The following is an 18,604-nucleotide window of genomic DNA, read 5'->3' as shown; positions in this document are numbered from 1 at the left end:
TCCTCACATAATTGACTACATTGAGAACATCTACTGATACCAAAACAGTGGCACCTACTGAAGGTTATTACAATACTTACCACATTACAAAAAGAATCCAGACCAATGCTATGTACATACTTAGTACATTCTGGATTAGACCAAGTAAAATTTAACAACAAGCTGAACAGCATTCTATAAAACAAAAACAAAAAGTCAGGCTAATTCTGTCTGTTTTTCTATGCTATGGACTCATAGTGAGAAAGAAGATTGTCTTGGAACTTGATGACTGAATCAAATCTGAATTCTTTATAAAGTTTATCTACATTTACCTTAAGAGAAGTTCTTTGGGTAACTTTTTGTTAATAAGGCCTTCATCGTTATTTGAGAAAACCTAAAAGAAAAAGAAAAAAACACAGACATTGTTAAAGTGTTTCTCAACTAAAAAAAAACCCAAAAAACGGTTCACATGTTTTTTAGATCATAACAGTCCCAATTACTGTCCTACAGATACGATGACACTAATTTCATGAAGTCACCACACTTTAATATTAATGGATATAAAAGAGTTTACACCCTATCACCATTTCATAAAAATGCAAGGCAGCAATTTCTATGCTACATTGTATTAGAAGTTCTAGCCAAGGCTCTTAGGTAAGAAAAATAAATAAAAGACACCCTGATTGGAAAGGAAGAAGTAAATAGCTTCTATTCACAGATGACTTGATCCCGTATATAGAAAAGTCTAAGAAATTCACAAAAAACCATTAGAAACAATCAAGGAGTTTAGCACGGTTACAGAATATACAAATATGTAGTATTTTTATATAAAAATAAATTGTAGGGGCGCCTGGGTGGCACAGTCGGTTAAGTGTCTGACTTCTGCTCAGGTCATGATCTTGGCGGTTCATGAGTTCAAGCCCCGCATCCGGCTCTGTGCTGACAGTTCAGAGACTGGAGCCTACTTCGGATTCTGTTATCTCCCTCTCTCTCTGCCTCTTCCCCGCTTGTTCTCTCTCTCTCTCTCTCAAAAAAAAAAAAAAAAAAAAAAAAAAACCCACAAAAAAATGAAAAAAACCCACACATTAAAAAATAAAAATAAATTGTATTAGCAATGAACCTGAAAATGAAATTAAACATTCTTTTAGTTTTATTTTATTTAAAAAAAATTTTTTTTAACGTTTATTTATTTTTGAGACAGAGAGAGACAGAGCATGAATGGGGGAGGGTCAGAGAGAGAGAGACACACAGAATCCGAAACAGGCTCCAGGCTCTGAGCCGTCAGCACAGAGCCCGACGCGGGGCTCGAACTCACGGACCGTGAGATCATGACCTGAGCCGAAGTCGGCCGCTTAACCAACTGAGCCACCCAGGCGCCCCAGTTTTATTTTATTTTAAAGAGAAAGAGAATGCGAGTGGAAGAGAGGGACAGAGGGGGAGAGAGAGAAAATCTCAAGCAGGCTCCACACTCAGTGCAGAGCCCTACTTGGGGCTTGCTCCCCCCAACCCTGGGATCACGACCTGAACTGAAATCAAGAATCAGACGCTCAACTGAATGAACCACCCAGGTGCCCCCCTGAAAACGAAATTAAAACAATCTCATTTATTACAGCAGCATCAAAAGAGTAAAATATTTAGGAATAAATTTAACTAAAGAAATGCAAGACATCTATTGAAAATTCACACAAAAACCGCTGTTCAGAGAAATTAAAGACAACAAACAAAACACATTTCACATTCACAAATTGGAAGATTTGAGAGTGTTAAGTTAGCAACATTTCTCAAATTAATCCACAGATTTAATGAAATCTCTATCAAAATTCCAGCTGTCTTTTTTTTTTTAATTAAAGAGTTGATCCTAAGATTCATATGGAAATGCAAGGGTTGCAAAAGAGCCAAAATAATCTTAAAAAGGGAAGCAAAGTTGGAGGACTCACACTTCCTGATTTCAAAACTTATGATAAAGCTATAGTAATTGAAATATCATGGTATTGGCCTAGGATAGAAATATAGATCAATGGAATGGAATTAATAGTCAAGAAAGAAACCCTTATATTTACAGGCAATTGGTTTTGGACAGGGCATTAGGATAATTCAATGGGGGATAAACAGTATTTCAACAAATGGTGTCAGGACAACTGGTGTCTACATGCAATAAAAATATAATGTCGACCTCACATTATATTAAAAAATTAACTTGATATAGATCCAAGAGCTAAAAAAATATATAAGAGCTAAAACTATACCCCTTAAAAGAAAACATAAGCATAAATCTTGGTGACCTGTATGCATGTAATGGTTTTGTATGTAATGGTTTTGTAGATATGACACCAAAAGTATATGCAATCAAAGAAAAAATAGATAAATTTGACTTCATCAAAATTAAAAAACTTTTGTGCTTCACAGGGCATCACTGAGAAAGCGAAAAGACAATGCATAAAATAGGAAAAAAAATGTCTGCAAATCACATATCTGATAAGAGAATTACATCTAGAATATACAAAGAACTCTCACAATTGAACAAAAAGAAAAATAAACCAGTTAAAAATGGGCATGATGGGCACCTGGGTGGCTTAGTCAGTTAAGCATCTGACTCTTGAATCTCAGCTCAAGTCATGATCTCATCCTGAGCATAGAGCCTGCTTAAGAGTCTCTCTCTCCCTCTCCTTCTCCCTTCCCCCGCTCACGTGTGCATTCGCACTCTCTCTCTCTCAAAAAAAAAAAAAATGGGCGTGAGATCTGAATAGACATTTCTGCAAAGAAGATCTGCAAATGCCAATAAGCACATAAAAATAAGTTAAGCATAATTAGTCACTAGGGAAGGGCAAATGAAAACCACAAGGAGATACTTCACAGCCACAAGGGTGGCTAAAATAAAACAGTAATGGCAAGAATGTGGAGAAACTGGAACATAAAATGGTGCAACCACGTTGGAAAACAGTCCAGCAGTTCTTCAAAGGTTAAACATAGAGCTACCATATAAATCAGCAATTCCAATCACAGGTACCTACCTAACAGAAACAAAAACACGTTTCCGCACAAAAACTGGCACGTGAATGTTCACAGCAGCACTACTCATAATAAGTCAAAAAAAAAGTGAACACAATCCAGATGTTAACAGCTAATAAATGGATAAACAAAATGTGGTATATTCACACAATGGAAAATTATTCAGCAATAAAAGGAACAGAGTACTGACATACTACAACAGGAACGATCCTTGAAAATACTGTGCTACGTGAAAAAAAACATACACAAAAGGCCACACATTGTAGATTTCATTTACATTAAACATCCAGAAAAGGCATATCCATGGAGAAAGAACATAGATCAGTGGTCAACTAAGACTAGCGTGACCGTTGATGGGTATGGAGTTTCTTTTTCGAGTTACAAAAACGTTCTTGAATTAGACACTTGTGACAAAGACACAACTTGGTGAATATACTAAAACACACGGGACTGTACGTTTTAAATGGGTGAAATTCACAGCACGTGTATAATATCTCTATTTTTTAAAATGTTTTTTAATGTTTTTATTTATTTTTGAGACCGAGAGAGACAGAGCATGAGCAGGGGAGGGGGAGAGAGAGGGGGAGACACAGAATCCGAAGCAGGCTCCAGGCTCTGAGCTGTCGGCACAGAGCCCGATGCAGGGCTCGAACACACAGACTGAGAGATCATGACCTGAGCCAGAGTCGGACGCTCAACCGACTGAGCCACCCAGGCGCCCCTATAATATCTGAATTTAAAATATGGATTTAAAAACCCACTTTTTTAGAAGCTGTTTATGTGACTTGTCATGCATTTCTGCCCAGAGCCATGATATGCCATCATGGGGGGCTTGGTGGGCTTGTGGGCTTGGACTCTATATTTTTCTAGGGGTCAGAATTGGCCCCTCTGTTCCTGATGCCACAAGGGATTAATATGCCTCACATTCCTCCTTGAGCCAGACCAAGCTGGCCCCCTGGGATGGATCAGGGAGGGAAGAGGAATATGCAAACACCCTTAAGATTGCAAGATACTATAAAAGAAACAGAGAAAAAATAGCTCGCTCAGGACTGCACATAAGCAAACATAATAACTAGCCACAAATCACACGCGGATAGTATATCGACTGCCCTGGCAGGAGTAGCTAGTTGGAAGTCTCACCTCAGGGGAGGACACTCTTCCCAGGACACGCAATCGGGACCCCAGCCGGGCTGTTTACCATGGGGCTTCCCCAGCCAGAAGGGTGCATACTGTATGTATCCAATTTGATGTAGTAAACAAACTTTCTTTGTTCTTCTCTATACTTCTCTCTCTATATATGTTCACTACAGTTGTTTAGTTCTTTATATTCCCTTTCCCTTATAATTAATAAAGTCTTCCTCCATGAAACTCAAAGCGAGGCTATCATGAATTCTCATTGTTTAGAACACCCACGTGTCCTAATCCATCAAGGCAAACTGCAGAAGTAGGAAGTGCTGTAAATAGTATCCTACATTCATTTGCAACGTACTTTGAACGATCAGTCTGAGCGATGTGTATGTGCGTACAGGAGTGCTGACCACAGAGTCCGCCACTGGCCCCCCGTCTTGTTCTCCCCCCGGCACAGAGACGGCGCCGCGTCAGATAACTAGTAGAGATGACTGGTGTGCAGAAGGTAACCGGCACTCACTTTACATAGCTACCCTGTGGCCACACCACCATGCCCCTTGTTCGAAAAGGGCTGAGGTCCGAGCTGCGTGGAGAATGGCGGTGCAGCGCCCTGGATCCTCCCTCCACCTGCTGGCCCCATACCCTGTCAATAAGGGACCCTGAACAAAACTCTGTATAAGTGGCATGGAGTGGTTTGCTTTGATTTTCACGTTAAAGTGACTTCTCAGTCTGGAGAATCTTCTCAATCTGACCCGCCTCCACCTTCTGACAGTGAGATACTAACGTTTATTAAGTGCCTGTTGTATTCCAAGCCCCATTAAGCACTGTGTTAACCAGATAATTTACCTTTTACTAGTTCCTTGAAATGGAAAGTTAGGTTATTGATATGAAATCTTTCCTGTTTGTTTTTTTTTTTATGTTTATTTATTTGAGAGAGAGAGATACCTTGATCAGGGGTATGTGAGCAGGGGAGGGACAGAGAGAGAGAGGGAGAGAGAACCCCAAGCAGGCTACGTGCTGTCAGTTCAGAGTCTGATACAGGGCTCAATCCCACACACTGTGAGATCATGACGTGAGCTGAAATCATGAGTTGGATGCTTAACCAACTGAGCCACCCAGGCGCCCCCTTTCTTTTTAATGTAGGCATTTACAACTCTAAATTTCCCTGTGATCCCTGCTTTAACTGCATCTCATAAGTTTTGATATGTTGTTTTCATTTCCATTCACCTCAAATTATTTTCTAAAATCCTTTCTATTTCTTCACGCATTTGTTGTATAAGAGTGTGCTGTTCAATTCCAACACATTTGAATTTTCCACTTTTCCTTCTTTTTTATTTTTTATCTCTGGCTTCATTCTATTGTGGTCAGAGTTCTCTGATGTCAATCTTTTGAAACTATATTTGTGGCCTAACATAAGATCTACCCTGGAGAACAGGATAGGTTCTATAGGAATAGGAACAGGTTCCAGGGTGCCTAGGTGGCTCAGTCGGTTAAGTGCCCACCTTCGGCTCAGGTCACGATCTCATGGTTCGTGGGTTTGAGCCCCACATCAGGCTCTGTGCTGACAGCTCAGAGCCTGGAGCCTGCTTCAGATTCTGTGTCTCTTTCTCTGCCCCTCCCCCATTCACACTCTGTCTCTCTCTCAAAAGTAAACAAACATTAAAAAAAAAAAAAAAGGAATAGGTTCCTTGTGCACTTGAGAAGAATACGTATTCTGCTGTTGTTGGGTGGAATGTTCTATATATCTCCAGTAAGTCTATTTGGTTTATAGCGTTGTTCAAGTCTTCTATCTACTTACTGATCTGCCATCTAACTGCCCTGTCACTGAAAGTCTGGTATTGACATGTCCAAGTGGTGTTGAGGATGGTGGTGAATGATACCATGACAATCTTCACGTACCTCAATAGCTGATAGAAGGATGGGCTTATTTTCTGTTATTACAAAGACGAGTAAACCAAAGTTACAAGATTTCAACTCAGCATAGGAAAGAACTGTCTAGCAATTAGAATAGCCCATACTAGAATGTTTTACTCTTTCAAGCAGTGATGCTCTATCCACAGTGCTCCCATGGATCACGGAACCAGGAATGCTAAAGAAAAAGATCCCTCTTTCAGTGGGAGGTTTGAATAGAACATCTCTAAGAACCAAGTTTAATTTACAGAATCTATCATCCAGGTTCTGCCACATACTCCTTTGTTACCTTGGGTATGTCATTTTTCTATGCCATGATTTCCTCTTTTTAAAATGGGGAATGGAACCTGCCACAAGGGACGCTGTGAGTTAAATGAATTCATATACATAAAATGGCTAGAACAGTCTAGGCAAATAGAGAGTGCTCAACAAATAATAGTTATGATGATGACTGTGAAATCTCCAACTATTATTGTAGAACTGTCTACTTCTTCCTTTAATTCTGTCAGTTTGCCGCACATACTTTGGGGCTCTGTTGTTTGGTGCATATATGCTTGTAATTATTATAACTTCTTGAGGAATTATCAAAATAAAATGATCAATTTTATACTTAATACTTTTACATTTAAAGTGATTACTATTAAGGAAGGACTTACTTTTACCATTTTGCTATTTCTACATTCTGAAGTAAATCATTAGATAAATGTGAATTATGTCAAGATGACTGATAGTGATGTTCAAATCTTTTATATCCTTACTGAGTTTTCTTGATCCTCAACTTCTATCAATTAGTAAGAGAGAGGTGTTATTTAAAACTATGATTGTAGATTTGTTTCTTTCCACCTTGGATTCTGCTGAGTTTTGCTTCATATATTCTCAAGCTTTGTTAGGTGCATATACATTTAAGATTATTATGTATTTTTAACCCTTAAGCATTATGAAATGTCCTTTCTTTCTAGAAATTATCCTTGCCCCAAAATCTACTTTGACTGATATTAATACCGCAACACCAGATTTCTTCTGATTTTTGCATCTTTTTCATCCCTTTATACTTGCAATCTGTGGCTTTGTGTGTGTGTGTGTATTTTCAAACTTAGGGTCCATTTTGTTTTTTATTTTTAAAAACTTTTTTGAGTATAACTAACATACAATGTGACATTAGTTTTAGGTATACAACAAAGTGATTCAACTTCTCTATATGCTATGCTTTGCTCACCACAATTGCAGCTGCCATCTGTCACCATACAATGTCATTACAACATGACGTATATTACAAGAATATGACTATATTCCCTATGCTGTGTTGTTGTGGCCATTTTAGTATATAACATTCCTGAATATACAATAAAATCTTCTAGATTATTGCTATACTTAGACTCAAAGTTTTATATTTGTTGTGAAAGACATGTTATATAGATCTTTAAAGCAACCAAACAATATTTCTTAGTGTTCAATTAACCTACTTCTTTAATATTTTTCATGTTTTATTAAAAATTTATTTTAATTGGGGCGCCTGAGGGGCTTAGTTGGTTAAGCATCCAACTTCAGCTCCGGTCATGATCTCGCGTTTCATGAATTCAAGCCCCGTGTCGGGCTCTGTGCTGACAGCTTGGAGCCTAGAGCCTGCTTTGGATTCTGTGTCTCCCTCTCTCTCTGCCCCTCCCTTGCTCACACTCTGTCTCTGTCTCTCAAAAATGAATAAGCGTTAAAGAAAATGTTTAATGTTTTTTTTAATTAAGTAAACTCTACACCCAACATGGGGCTCAAACTCACAACCCCAAGATCAAGAGCTACATGCTCTACCAACTGAGCCAGCCAAGTGCCCCTTTTATTATTTTTTAATTAAGATTTTAACTTAAATCCAATATAGTTAACACGTGGTGTTGTATTAGTTTCAGGTATACAATATAGTGCTTCAACAGTTCTATATATCATTACTCAGTGCTCATCAAAAGTGTACTTTTGATACCCTTCACCTATTTTACCCATCCCCCTACTTACTTCCCCTCTGATATTAATGAGTACCCTCAGTTAAAGTTATTTTTTTTCAACATGGACATTTCTTACTTGATGCATATATACAATATATATAATTATATATTATATATAATATATGTATAATATATAATATATGTATATTATATATATTTATATATTATGTAATATAATATATAATATAATATAATATATATGTATAATTATATGTATAATATGTATAATACATATTATATATTATATATTATATATATTGTATATATGTATATATAAAACATTCCATCCTTAAAAAAAAGAGAGAATACATTTTCAAGTACACACAAAAAAAAATCACCTGTTTAAATCACATAAAAAGAGACATAACAAATATTACAAATTCAAGAAGACTGAAATCATACCAAGTATATTCTCTTCCACAATGGTTCCTTGATCACTAAATTTTGCAAATTTAATTACCACAGGTCTGGTGTTGGTCTGCTTTTGTTGATTTTGTTGGGAGTCCTCTGGGCCTCTTGGATTTGGCTGTCTGTTTCCTCTCCCAGATCATGGAGGTTTTCTGCTATTATTTCTTGAAATAAATAATCTTCCCCCTTTTCTCTCTCTCTGGAACTCCTATATGTTATTACCTTTGATGGAGTCACTGAGTTCCCTAAGTCTATTCTCATGTTGCATAGCTCTTCTTTCTCTCTTTTGCTCAGCTTCATTATTTTCCATTATTTTGTCTTCTAGGTCACTAATTCGTTTCTCTGCTATTCATTGCATCAAGCCTGTTTCCAATTTCACTTATTGCATTCTTCATCCGTTTCTTATTTAACTCTTTTACCTCTGAGGAACTGGTCTCATTGACATCTTTTATTCTTTTCTCAAGCCCAGTGAGTATCCTTACGATTGATGCGCTAAATTCTCCATCAGGCATGTTATTCATAGATGTTTCACTTAGTCTCTGGCCACGGTCTTATCTTATTCTTTCATTTGGGATAAATTCCTCCATCCTGGCATTTTGTAGAAATCTCTGCCTTCTTCTCTGTGTTAGAAAAGCCAGTTATATCTCCTGTTCCTGAAAGTAATGGTCTTATGAAGAAGAGGTCATATAGTGGCCAGGGCCTGGTGCTTCAGAGAGTGTCTCTGGTATATGCTGCGTGCATTCTGCTGTTGTGTTTTGGCTGCTCTATCCTTCAGGCTACTCCCCTACAGAGGCTCTCCTTGCCTGCTGTGGGCAGTGTCGGGTCTCTGGCCTGAATGTGGCGAGTTTTAACTAAGTGTGCTCTGGTCTGCTTGTTAAATGAGACCTGATGCTACTTCCACTAGAACTGAGGCCTTGAAGAACTCTCTGGTTGGAAGATAGGATTTGTGCTGGTCTTCCGGGAGAGGGGCCCACCACACTGGGGCTGAATCAAGCCAGACTAAGAAGGGCAGTCCTACCACAGCGCTGGAGGAGCTGGGGCTTGGTGTAAGCAAGTTAGCCAGCCAGTGTCAGCACTGCACTGCCTCCTACCAGTGGCTCTGTGTTTATGCTCTGTTTGTGAGCGGTGGGGGAGGTAAACGGCACCAGCCAGCTCCCCTGTCCCTGCAGAGGCATCTCTGTGTACGTTATCTCCCAGACACACTCTCCGAGACAAGGGAATAATCTCCCCACTGTGTGACCTAAGTGTTCTTCAGATTGCTCTTTCCACACTGTCTGCCCCCAGATGTTTGCCTGCCTTCTCTCCAGGAGCAGGGCAGTGCCCTCCTGGCTCTATCCCAGCCAAGCCCACTGAACTTTAAAACTCCAGACATTAAGCCCTACTGGTTGCAACAATTCACTCGATTCCACCCCTCTCATTTTCCAAACCAATGGCTTTGGGGAACTGTTCTCCATGTGTTCTCTTCTCTCTCTTGTCCTTCTCCATGACCACTGCTCCCTCTCCTCTAAAGCACTGGTGATCCATTTCACCCTTAAACCACGTCTCTGCACTTCCTACCTTCTTCAAAGTGGTCTCTTCTCTCCCTTTAGTTGTAGAGTTTGTTCTATCAGTCTTCAGGCCAATTTCTGGCAGTATTTAGGATGATTTTATAATTATCTAGTTGCGTCCATGGGACGAGAAAAGCCTAGGGTCCTCCTACTCCACCACCATCTTTGGTCCTCCTCAGTAATATTTTTGTTAAGAGTCACAGTACTCCATTAAAAACAAAAGCTCTTATCTTTTAAACAGATACGAGTTTCAGGTGTAAGACAGTGATTTGAGAATTACATGTATTACAAAAGCTCACCACAATAAGTGTGGTTTATCACTTACTGTAATTACACATACACACACACACACACACACACACACACACACACATCACATTGTTTTACTTTTTTAATTCCAGCATAGTTTATTGTATTATATTAATTCTATGTGTACAATTTAGTCATTCAACAATTCTATACATTACTCAGTGCTCATCATGATAAGTGTACTCTTTAATCCCCATTACCTATTTCACCCATCCCCCCTCTGTTCCCTCTAGTAACTATCAATTTGTTCTCTATAGCTAAGAGTCTGTTTCTTGGTTTGTCTCCTTCTTTTTTCCTTTGTTCATCTGTTTTGTTTCTTAAATTCTACATATGACTGAAATCATATGGTGTTTGTCTTTCTCTGACTTATTTTGCTTAGTATTATACTCTCTAGCTCCAGCCATGTTGTTGCAGATGGCAAGACTTCATTCTTTTTAATGGCTGAATGATATTCCATTATGTGATATATCTATATTTGTATCTCATACCATTTTTATCCATTAATCCATTGATGAACACTTGGTGTGCCTTTATATTTAAAGTGTTTCTTACAGGCGTGCCTGGGTGGCTCAGTCGGTTGAGCATCCGACTCTTGATTTTGGCTCAGGTCATGATCTCATGGTCATGAGACTGAGCTCCATGTCGGGCTCTGCACTGTCAGCCTGGAGGCTTCTTGGGATTCTCTCTGTCCTCCTCTCTGCCCTGCCCCTGCTCATGCTCACTCATTCAAAATTAATAAACTTAAAAAAATAAAGTGCCTCTTACATGCAGCACATAGTTGAGCCATGCTATTTTATCCAGTTTGACAATTGCTAACTTTTAACTGGAGTATATGCCTTACTTATATTTAATGTACTTTTTGATTTGATTCATTTTGTCTACCATCTTGATATTTATCTTCCATTTGTCTTGTACTTTGTTCCTGCTTTCATGACTAATTTTTGATAAAGCAGTATTATTCAATTTCCTTTAGTGTGTGGATTCAGCTGTGGCTCACGGCTGCGTATCTTTTTTTAATGTTTGCTCTAGTGTTTATAAAGTGCATCTTTAACTTATCACAAACTTAATTTCCTCATATGTTTTGCATTTATAGTTATATATATTACTTCTTACACTAAGTATCCAATACATTGCTATTATTTTTGCTTTATGCAGGCATAATCTTTTGATCGTATGTTTTAATCATTTAATCTTACATTTACCTTCCTAGTGTAATTCACTCCTTCCTTCAGATCTAAGCTTCTTTTATTATCACTTCCCTTCATCACTGAAATACTTCTTTTAATGTTTCTTATTATATAGGTCTGCTATAGATAAATTGTCTTTGGTTTTGTCTCCCAGAAAATACCTTTATTTTTATTGCATTTTAAAGACATTTTCCTAAATATAGAATTCCAAGTGAGCATGTGTACCTTAAAAAAAAAAAAAAAAAAAAAAAATCACTTTAAAAAGTTATACCATTGTCCTCTGGTCTGCATTTTTTCTGAAAAGATGTCAGCTGTCATTCATATTATTGTTTCCATTTATGTATTATTTCTTTTCTACCTTTATAAAAATCTCTGGTTTTTAACAACTTGACTATGACTTGCCTAAGTTTAGATTTCTTTGTATTTATCTTGCTTGGGGTTTGCTGACTGTGTCCAGTCTACTATTACGGCCATCAAGTGAATACTTAACTGACACATTTTTCATTTTGGTTCTTTTTATAGTTTTCCATTTTCCTCCTAATATCTTCTGTTCATGTTCAACATCTGGACCTTCACTGACTTTGTTTCTCTTATCTCTTCTCCTGATATTTTGTTTCTTTGCATGTCCATAATGTTATTTCATGTCAGATATTGTACGTAAAAAACAGTAATTTACAAAGTTCAATGAAACTAAGAGCTGTTTCCTTGATTTAAAATATTTTTTAAATGTTTATTTATTTTTGAGAGAGAGAGACAGAATGCAAGCAGGGGAAGGACAGAGAGAGAGGAAGACACAGAATCTGAAGCAGGCTCCAGGCTCTGAGCTGTCAGCACTGAGCCTGACGTGGGGCTCAAACCTACGAACCATGAGATCATGACCTGAGCTGCGTTGGACACTTAACCAACTGAGCCACCCAGGCGCCCCAAGAGCTGTTTCTTTGAAAAGATAAGTTAACCTCTAACCAAGCTCATCATCAGGAAAAAAAAGAGATGCAAATATAATCACAAATGAAAGAGATGTTACAATGGATACCACAGAAATACAAAGAAATATGAGATTATTAACAACTATATGCCAACAAACTGGACAACGTAAAACAAATGATAAAATCCTAGAAATAGGCAACCTACCAAGACTGAATCACAAAGATACAGAAAATCTGAACAGACTCCCTACTAGTTAGGAGATTAAATCAGACAACTCCCAACAAACAAAAACCCCAGATCAGATGGCTTCATTGGTGGATTCTATCAAAACGGAAATAATTAATATCAATCCTTCTCAAGTTCTGCCAAAAAATAGAAAAGAGAACATTTCCAAGCTCATTTTACAAAGCCAGCATTACCCTGATACCAAAACCAGACAAGGATGCCACAAGAAAATTACAAGCCAATATCCCTGATGAACGTAAATGCAAAAATCCCCAACAAACTGCATTCACTAATACATTAAAAGGATCATACACCACAATCAAGTAGGATTTCAGGGATGCAACACCCACAAATCAATGTGAGAAGTCACATTAACAAAATGGACGATAATTATCATATGATCATCTAAAAAGGTACAGAAAAAGCACCTGAAAAAACTAACATCCATTTATGATAAAAGCTCTCAAAAGAGTGGGTACAGAAGAAATGTACCTCAACATAATAAAGGCCATGTATGACAAGCCCACAGCCAGTATCACTCTCAACGGGGAAAAACTGAAAGCTTTTCCTCTGAGAAACAAGACAGATGCCCACTCTCACCACTTTTATTCAACACAGTATTGGAAGTCCTAGCCAGAGTGATTAAGCAAGAAAAAGAAATAAAAAGAATCCAAATTGGAAAGGAAGAAGTAAAACTCACTATTTGCAGATGACATGATATCATATACAGAAAACCCTAAAGACCTGACCAAAAACCTGTTAGAACTAATAAATTCAGTAAAGTTGCAGGATATAAAATCAACATATAGAAATCTGCTGTGTTTCTGTGTACTAATAATAAACAGTTAAGAGAAATTAAGAAAACAATCCCATTTGCAATTTCAAATGCTTGAGAAGATGGCAAAGTAGGAGGAACCCGAGCTGACCTCCTCCCACAACACACCAAGGCAACAACTACATGTAATTTAACTCACTCTGAAAGTGACCTGAATACTGGCAGCACTGATCTTCCACAACTAAAGACATAAAGAGAAGGCCACAGAGCAGGGTGGGAGGGGCAAGGACACGGTCAGGAATCAAACTTCCAGCATGGGGACCCACAAACAGCAGGGATATCACAGGCAAGGAGGAGCGAGGGGATCAAGCCCCACACTGGGCACTCCCAGCCCTGCGGATCTGCACCAGGAAGATAAGCCCCCACTGTCTGGCTTTGAACATCAGCAGGGCTTACCTCTGGGAGAGTCAGAGGGCTCCCGGAAACCAAGTCTGTGCTCTTCAAGAGCCTGCATGACGTAGCTCTCATTCCAAGACAGAGGAGCGGCAGTTTGAAGGCAGCGGTGCCTGGGTGACACATGAAGGAGATTCACAGACTAATTTTAGGATGTGAAGGAGCCGGGATCTGTAAGGACATTCTATGGGAATGGAAGTGCTGGCGGGTGTCATTTCTCTTGCCCTCTTTCGGTCGAGCTGGCCTAATGCTGTGGGAACCAGTTCTGACACCCTCCATCTACATTCCTAGTACCACCTGCCCCACCCTGGACTTCCCCTGTGGACCTGCCCTAGCAGATGCCCCTCCAAACCAGCTCCCTACCACACACAGCAGGCGACCCTGGACAGGATCAGCACTCCTCCAGAGTGACTCCCACCTTGGGGAAAAAGAGGGAGCCAGCCTGACCCACCAGCACAACCACAGCAGCTACAGCCGGGCCTCTCAACCAGCCCCGCTGGGGCAAGCCCTGTCCACCATGCCCCTGTCGCAGTCACAGACAGTCATTGCAGACAGCCCTGTCCACCAGCACGCCTGCAGCAGCGGTAGCCTGGCCACAACAGGAGTGTGCAGTCCACACAGAAGACACCCCCAGAGTGCCAGGAGAGACTGTGTTACTGGGCACCACAGGACGCCTTCTACATAAGGCCACCACTTTCAACACCAGGAGACATAGCTGACCCATCTAATACATAGATACACTGACTCAGACAAAATGAGGAGGCAGAGGAATATGTTCCAAACAAAAGAACAAGATAAAACCCCAGAAAAATTGCCAAATGAATGAAGATACACAATTTACCTGATAAAGAGTTCAAAGTAATGGTCATAAAGCTACTCACTGGATTTGAGAGAAGAGTAGATGAACTCAGTCAGAATTTCAACAAAGAAACAGAAAACATAAAAAGAACCGGTCAGAACTGAAATATACAACAACTGAAATGAAAAATACAAGCAGATTAGAGGATACAGACTAGATCAGCAATCTAAAAGACAGGGTAATGGAAGGCAACCAAGCTGAACAGTAAAAACAAAAAAGAATTTTAAAAAATGAAGACAGTTTAAGCGACCTCTGGGACAAAGTGAGCTTTACTAGCATTCACATTTTAGAGGTCCCATTAGGAGAAAAGAGAGAAAAGAGAACAGAAAATTTATTTGAAGAAACAAGAGCTTAAAACTTTCCTAACCTATGGAAGGAAAAAGTTACCCAGGCTGAGGAACCACAGAGCACCAAAAAGACCAACCTGATAGCCACAATAAGACACATAATAATTAAAACGGCAAAAATTAAAGATAGTCGTCAAAGCAGCAAAGGGAAAGTAAACATTTAAGTTCAAGGGAAAGCCCAGAAAGCTATCAGCTGATTTTTCAGCAGAAACTTTGCAGGCCAGGAGTGGCATGATGTATTCAAAGTGCTGAAAGGAAAAAACCTACAACCAAGAATACTCTACCCAGCAAGGTTATCATTCAGAATTGGGGAGAGATAAGAAGTTTTCCAGAAAAACAAAAGTTAAAGTAATTTATCACCACTGATCCGACCTTACAAGAAATGCTAAAGGGGCTTCTTCCATCCAAGTACTAACCAGGCCCGACCCTGCTTAGCTTCCAAGATCAGACGAGATCGGGCGCGTTCAGGGTGATATGGCCGTAGACTAAAGGGGCTTCTTTAAGTGGAAAAGAAAAAGCCATAACCAGAAGGAAGACAATCACGAAAGGAAAAAACTTCTGGTAAAAGCAAGCTTACAGTAAAGGTAGTAGGTCAATCACTTACAAAGCTAATATGAAGATTAAAAGACAGAAAGAGCAAAATCAATTATATGTACAAAAACTGGTCAAGGGATATACAAAATAAAAAGGTTAAAGTGTGACATCAACACATAAAACATGGAGGTAGGATGGATATTGTAGTGCTTTCAGAATGTGTTCAAACTTAGCTAAAGACTGCTGTATATATGGGATACTATATATGAACCCCATGGTAACTGCAAACCACGATACACGAAAAATAGAGGAAGGGTTCCAGGCATATGGGGAATCATGACGGCAGAGAAGTAGGGGAACCAGGATTTTCCTCGTCCCTCAAACACAGCTGGACTGAGGTCAGGAAATCCATGTGCGCAGTGGCGGAAGGATCTCCACAGGTGGAAGGAGAGAGCTTGGCAGGATCGAGGTGCGTGTATGTGAAACTGGGGTAGATGCAACAGCACAGGCATGGAGGGGAGGGGATCCTTTCTGTGGAGAGACAAAAGGAAGAAAAAGAGAGGCGGGGGGGAGGCTGTGAAATTGTGGTATTGAGTTAGCACAAGGGGAAGACCTCTCTCCGGGTCACAGACTGGGGAACAAGAAATACAGAGAGTCAGTTCCTATTTTGCAAACAGCCTTAGGAGCTGAAACTCAGAGGTTCCGAAGTATAAAGGGTCTCCAGAGTGAAGCCCTGGGGAGGAGGGAGCCAACGGTGAGCACTGCAACAATCTCAGGGGCGCCCTGGGAGAGAACAGTCCCCTTCCTCAAGTACTTTAGGAACAGGGTTTATTGCCCCCCCCCCCCCAAAGGACAAAAGACCCTGCAGGCGCCAGCCAGAGGCCCTTTGTCAGCAGGGCTGAGTGGTGCTACAGCAGAATGGGGTCTGTGTGGTGCAGGGTCCTTTAAGACATGGGGTTTTGAGACCCAGCAGAGTGCCTAGGAGGCAGGGGAGACCGTGGAGCAGGACGAGCCTGGGGGTCCATGCTACTTACTCTGTGAGGGCTGCCTGAGCAGCGGGGTCTGAGACAACCCACCGGGGAGGGAGAGATCGGGGTGTCGCCATTTTTCTCCCCATCACCAACACCGTGGGGCTTCAGGACGGAGGACAGCGCCTCCCCACCCCACCCCCTCCCGTGGGAGGTGGGACCCGCTTACACCAAGTCCCGCCCCTCCGGGCCGGTAACTGATGTACCGGAGTGCAACAGACCGGACCAGCCAGACGGACGGCCTCTCCTCCAGACCAGCACGACCACGGCCACCAGTCCCAGCACCAACAGACAGCTGTTTTTTGCTTTTGTCTTTTTCTTTTCTTTTCTTTTTCTTCTACCCTTTTGTTTTTCTTTTGGAATTAGGCTTATAGTTTCTGACTTATACACATACATAAATTGTTTGATCAGGCATTTTTACTCTGTTCTTTTTACACCTTTTCTATCTCTTCTTCCTCTTTATTTTCCTTTCCCCTTCTCTGGATTTAGCCTTTTGGTTGTTTTGTTTTGTTTTGTTTTGTTTGTTTTTATCTGTCTGGTTCTTCTTTTCTGCCCTTTCGTTTTTGTCTTTTTATGGGATCAGGCTTCCCCCCTCCCGTTTTTCCTTTTTTCCAGGGTTACTTCAACAAACAAATCAAAGCACACCTGGTTGAAGGTCCAAACGCTCCACCACTACACGCAAGGAGGAGCTCTGCAGAGCACTGACCAGTGAGACAGAGCAGCCAAAATGCAACAACAGGACGCATACAGGATGCACCAAAAACACTTCCTGAGGTGCCAGGCCCTGGAGTGTACCCCTTTTGATACAGTAGTACACGCAGGTGCAGCTATTAAAACATACAAAAGACAGAAACGGCCAAAATGACAAAAGAGAAGAATTCTCCTCAAAAGAAAATTCAGGAAGATATCACAGAGAATTGCTCAAAACATATAAACAATATATCTGAACAAGAATTTAGAGTAACAGCCATTAGACTATATAGCTGGGCTTGAAAAAAGCATAGAAGACAGCAGAGAATCTCTTGCTGCAGAGATCAAAGACCTAAGAACTAGTTTTTATTTATTTATTCTTATTTATTGCAATAAATAAGAAATGCTATAAATGGGGGCGTCTGGATGGCTGAGTCGGTTAAGCATCTGACTTCAGCTCAGGTCATGATCTCACAGTGCATGAGTTTGAGACCCACATCAGGCTCTGTGCTGACAGTTGCAGAACCTGCTTGGGATTCTCTCTCTCCCTCTCACTCTGCCCCTCCCCCTTCTCGAAAATAAACAAACATTTAAAGAAATGCTATAAATGAGAATCAAAATAAACTAGATACAGTGACAGCAAGGATGGAAGAAGCAGAGGAGAGAATAGATGGAATAAAAGATAAATTATGGAAAATGATGAAGCTGAAAAAAAGAGGGAAAGGAAATTACTAGATCACAAGGGGAGAATTAGAGAGCTAAGTGATTCCAAGAAACGAAACAAAATAAACAAAAACAGGTCAACACCACGAAATGGCAAAATATCACAGTGAAATGGCAAAATACAAAGATAAAGAGAGAACTCTGAAAGCAGCTCGGGACAAACGGGCCTTAACCTACAAGGGGAGACACGTAACGGTAGTAGCAGACCTGTCCACTGAAACTTGGCAGGCCAGAAGGGAGTAGCAGGAAATATTCAATGGCTGAATATGCAGCCAAGAATCCTTTATCCAGCAAGGCTGTCATTCAGAATAGAAAGAGAGATAAAGGCTTTTCCAGACAAACAAAAGCTGAAGGAGTTCATCAACACTAAACCAGCCCTGCAGGAGATCCTAAGGGGGACTCTGTGAGTGGAAAGCAACAAAGACTACAAAGGATCAGAGACATCACAACATGAAATCTACAGATAACATAATGGCACTAAATCCATATCTTTCAATAGTTACTCTGAATGCAAATGGACTAAATGACCCAACCAAAAGACATACAGTATCAGAATGGATACAAAAATAAGAAC

General features: G+C 40.1%; 1 protein-coding gene across 9 annotated transcripts in view; it reads right to left on the bottom strand.

The window, feature by feature from the left end:
• FBXL2 (F-box and leucine rich repeat protein 2) overlaps positions 1 to 18,604 on the bottom strand; it is a 132,384-nt gene that overhangs the window by 98,668 nt on the left and 15,112 nt on the right. For 8 of the 9 annotated variants that reach the window (XR_006207518.1, XR_006207519.1, XM_042956356.1 and 5 more), the window contains exons 2-3: positions 13,853 to 13,962; positions 312 to 373 (exon numbers count right to left, since the gene is read on the bottom strand). Coding sequence is in view for 7 of the 9 variants with exons in the window: in XM_042956356.1 (XP_042812290.1) it covers positions 312 to 373; positions 13,853 to 13,924 (134 nt within the window). In the remaining 2 variants the exon portion in view is untranslated. The remainder of the gene's footprint in view (positions 1 to 311; positions 374 to 13,852; positions 13,963 to 18,604) is intronic. The other variant, XM_042956358.1, reaches the window with a different exon arrangement.

Source organism: Panthera tigris, chromosome C2 (genome assembly GCF_018350195.1).
Source record: "Panthera tigris isolate Pti1 chromosome C2, P.tigris_Pti1_mat1.1, whole genome shotgun sequence".
Taxonomy (NCBI): domain Eukaryota; kingdom Metazoa; phylum Chordata; class Mammalia; order Carnivora; family Felidae; genus Panthera; species Panthera tigris.
This window is presented reverse-complemented; position numbering and strand designations above follow the sequence as displayed.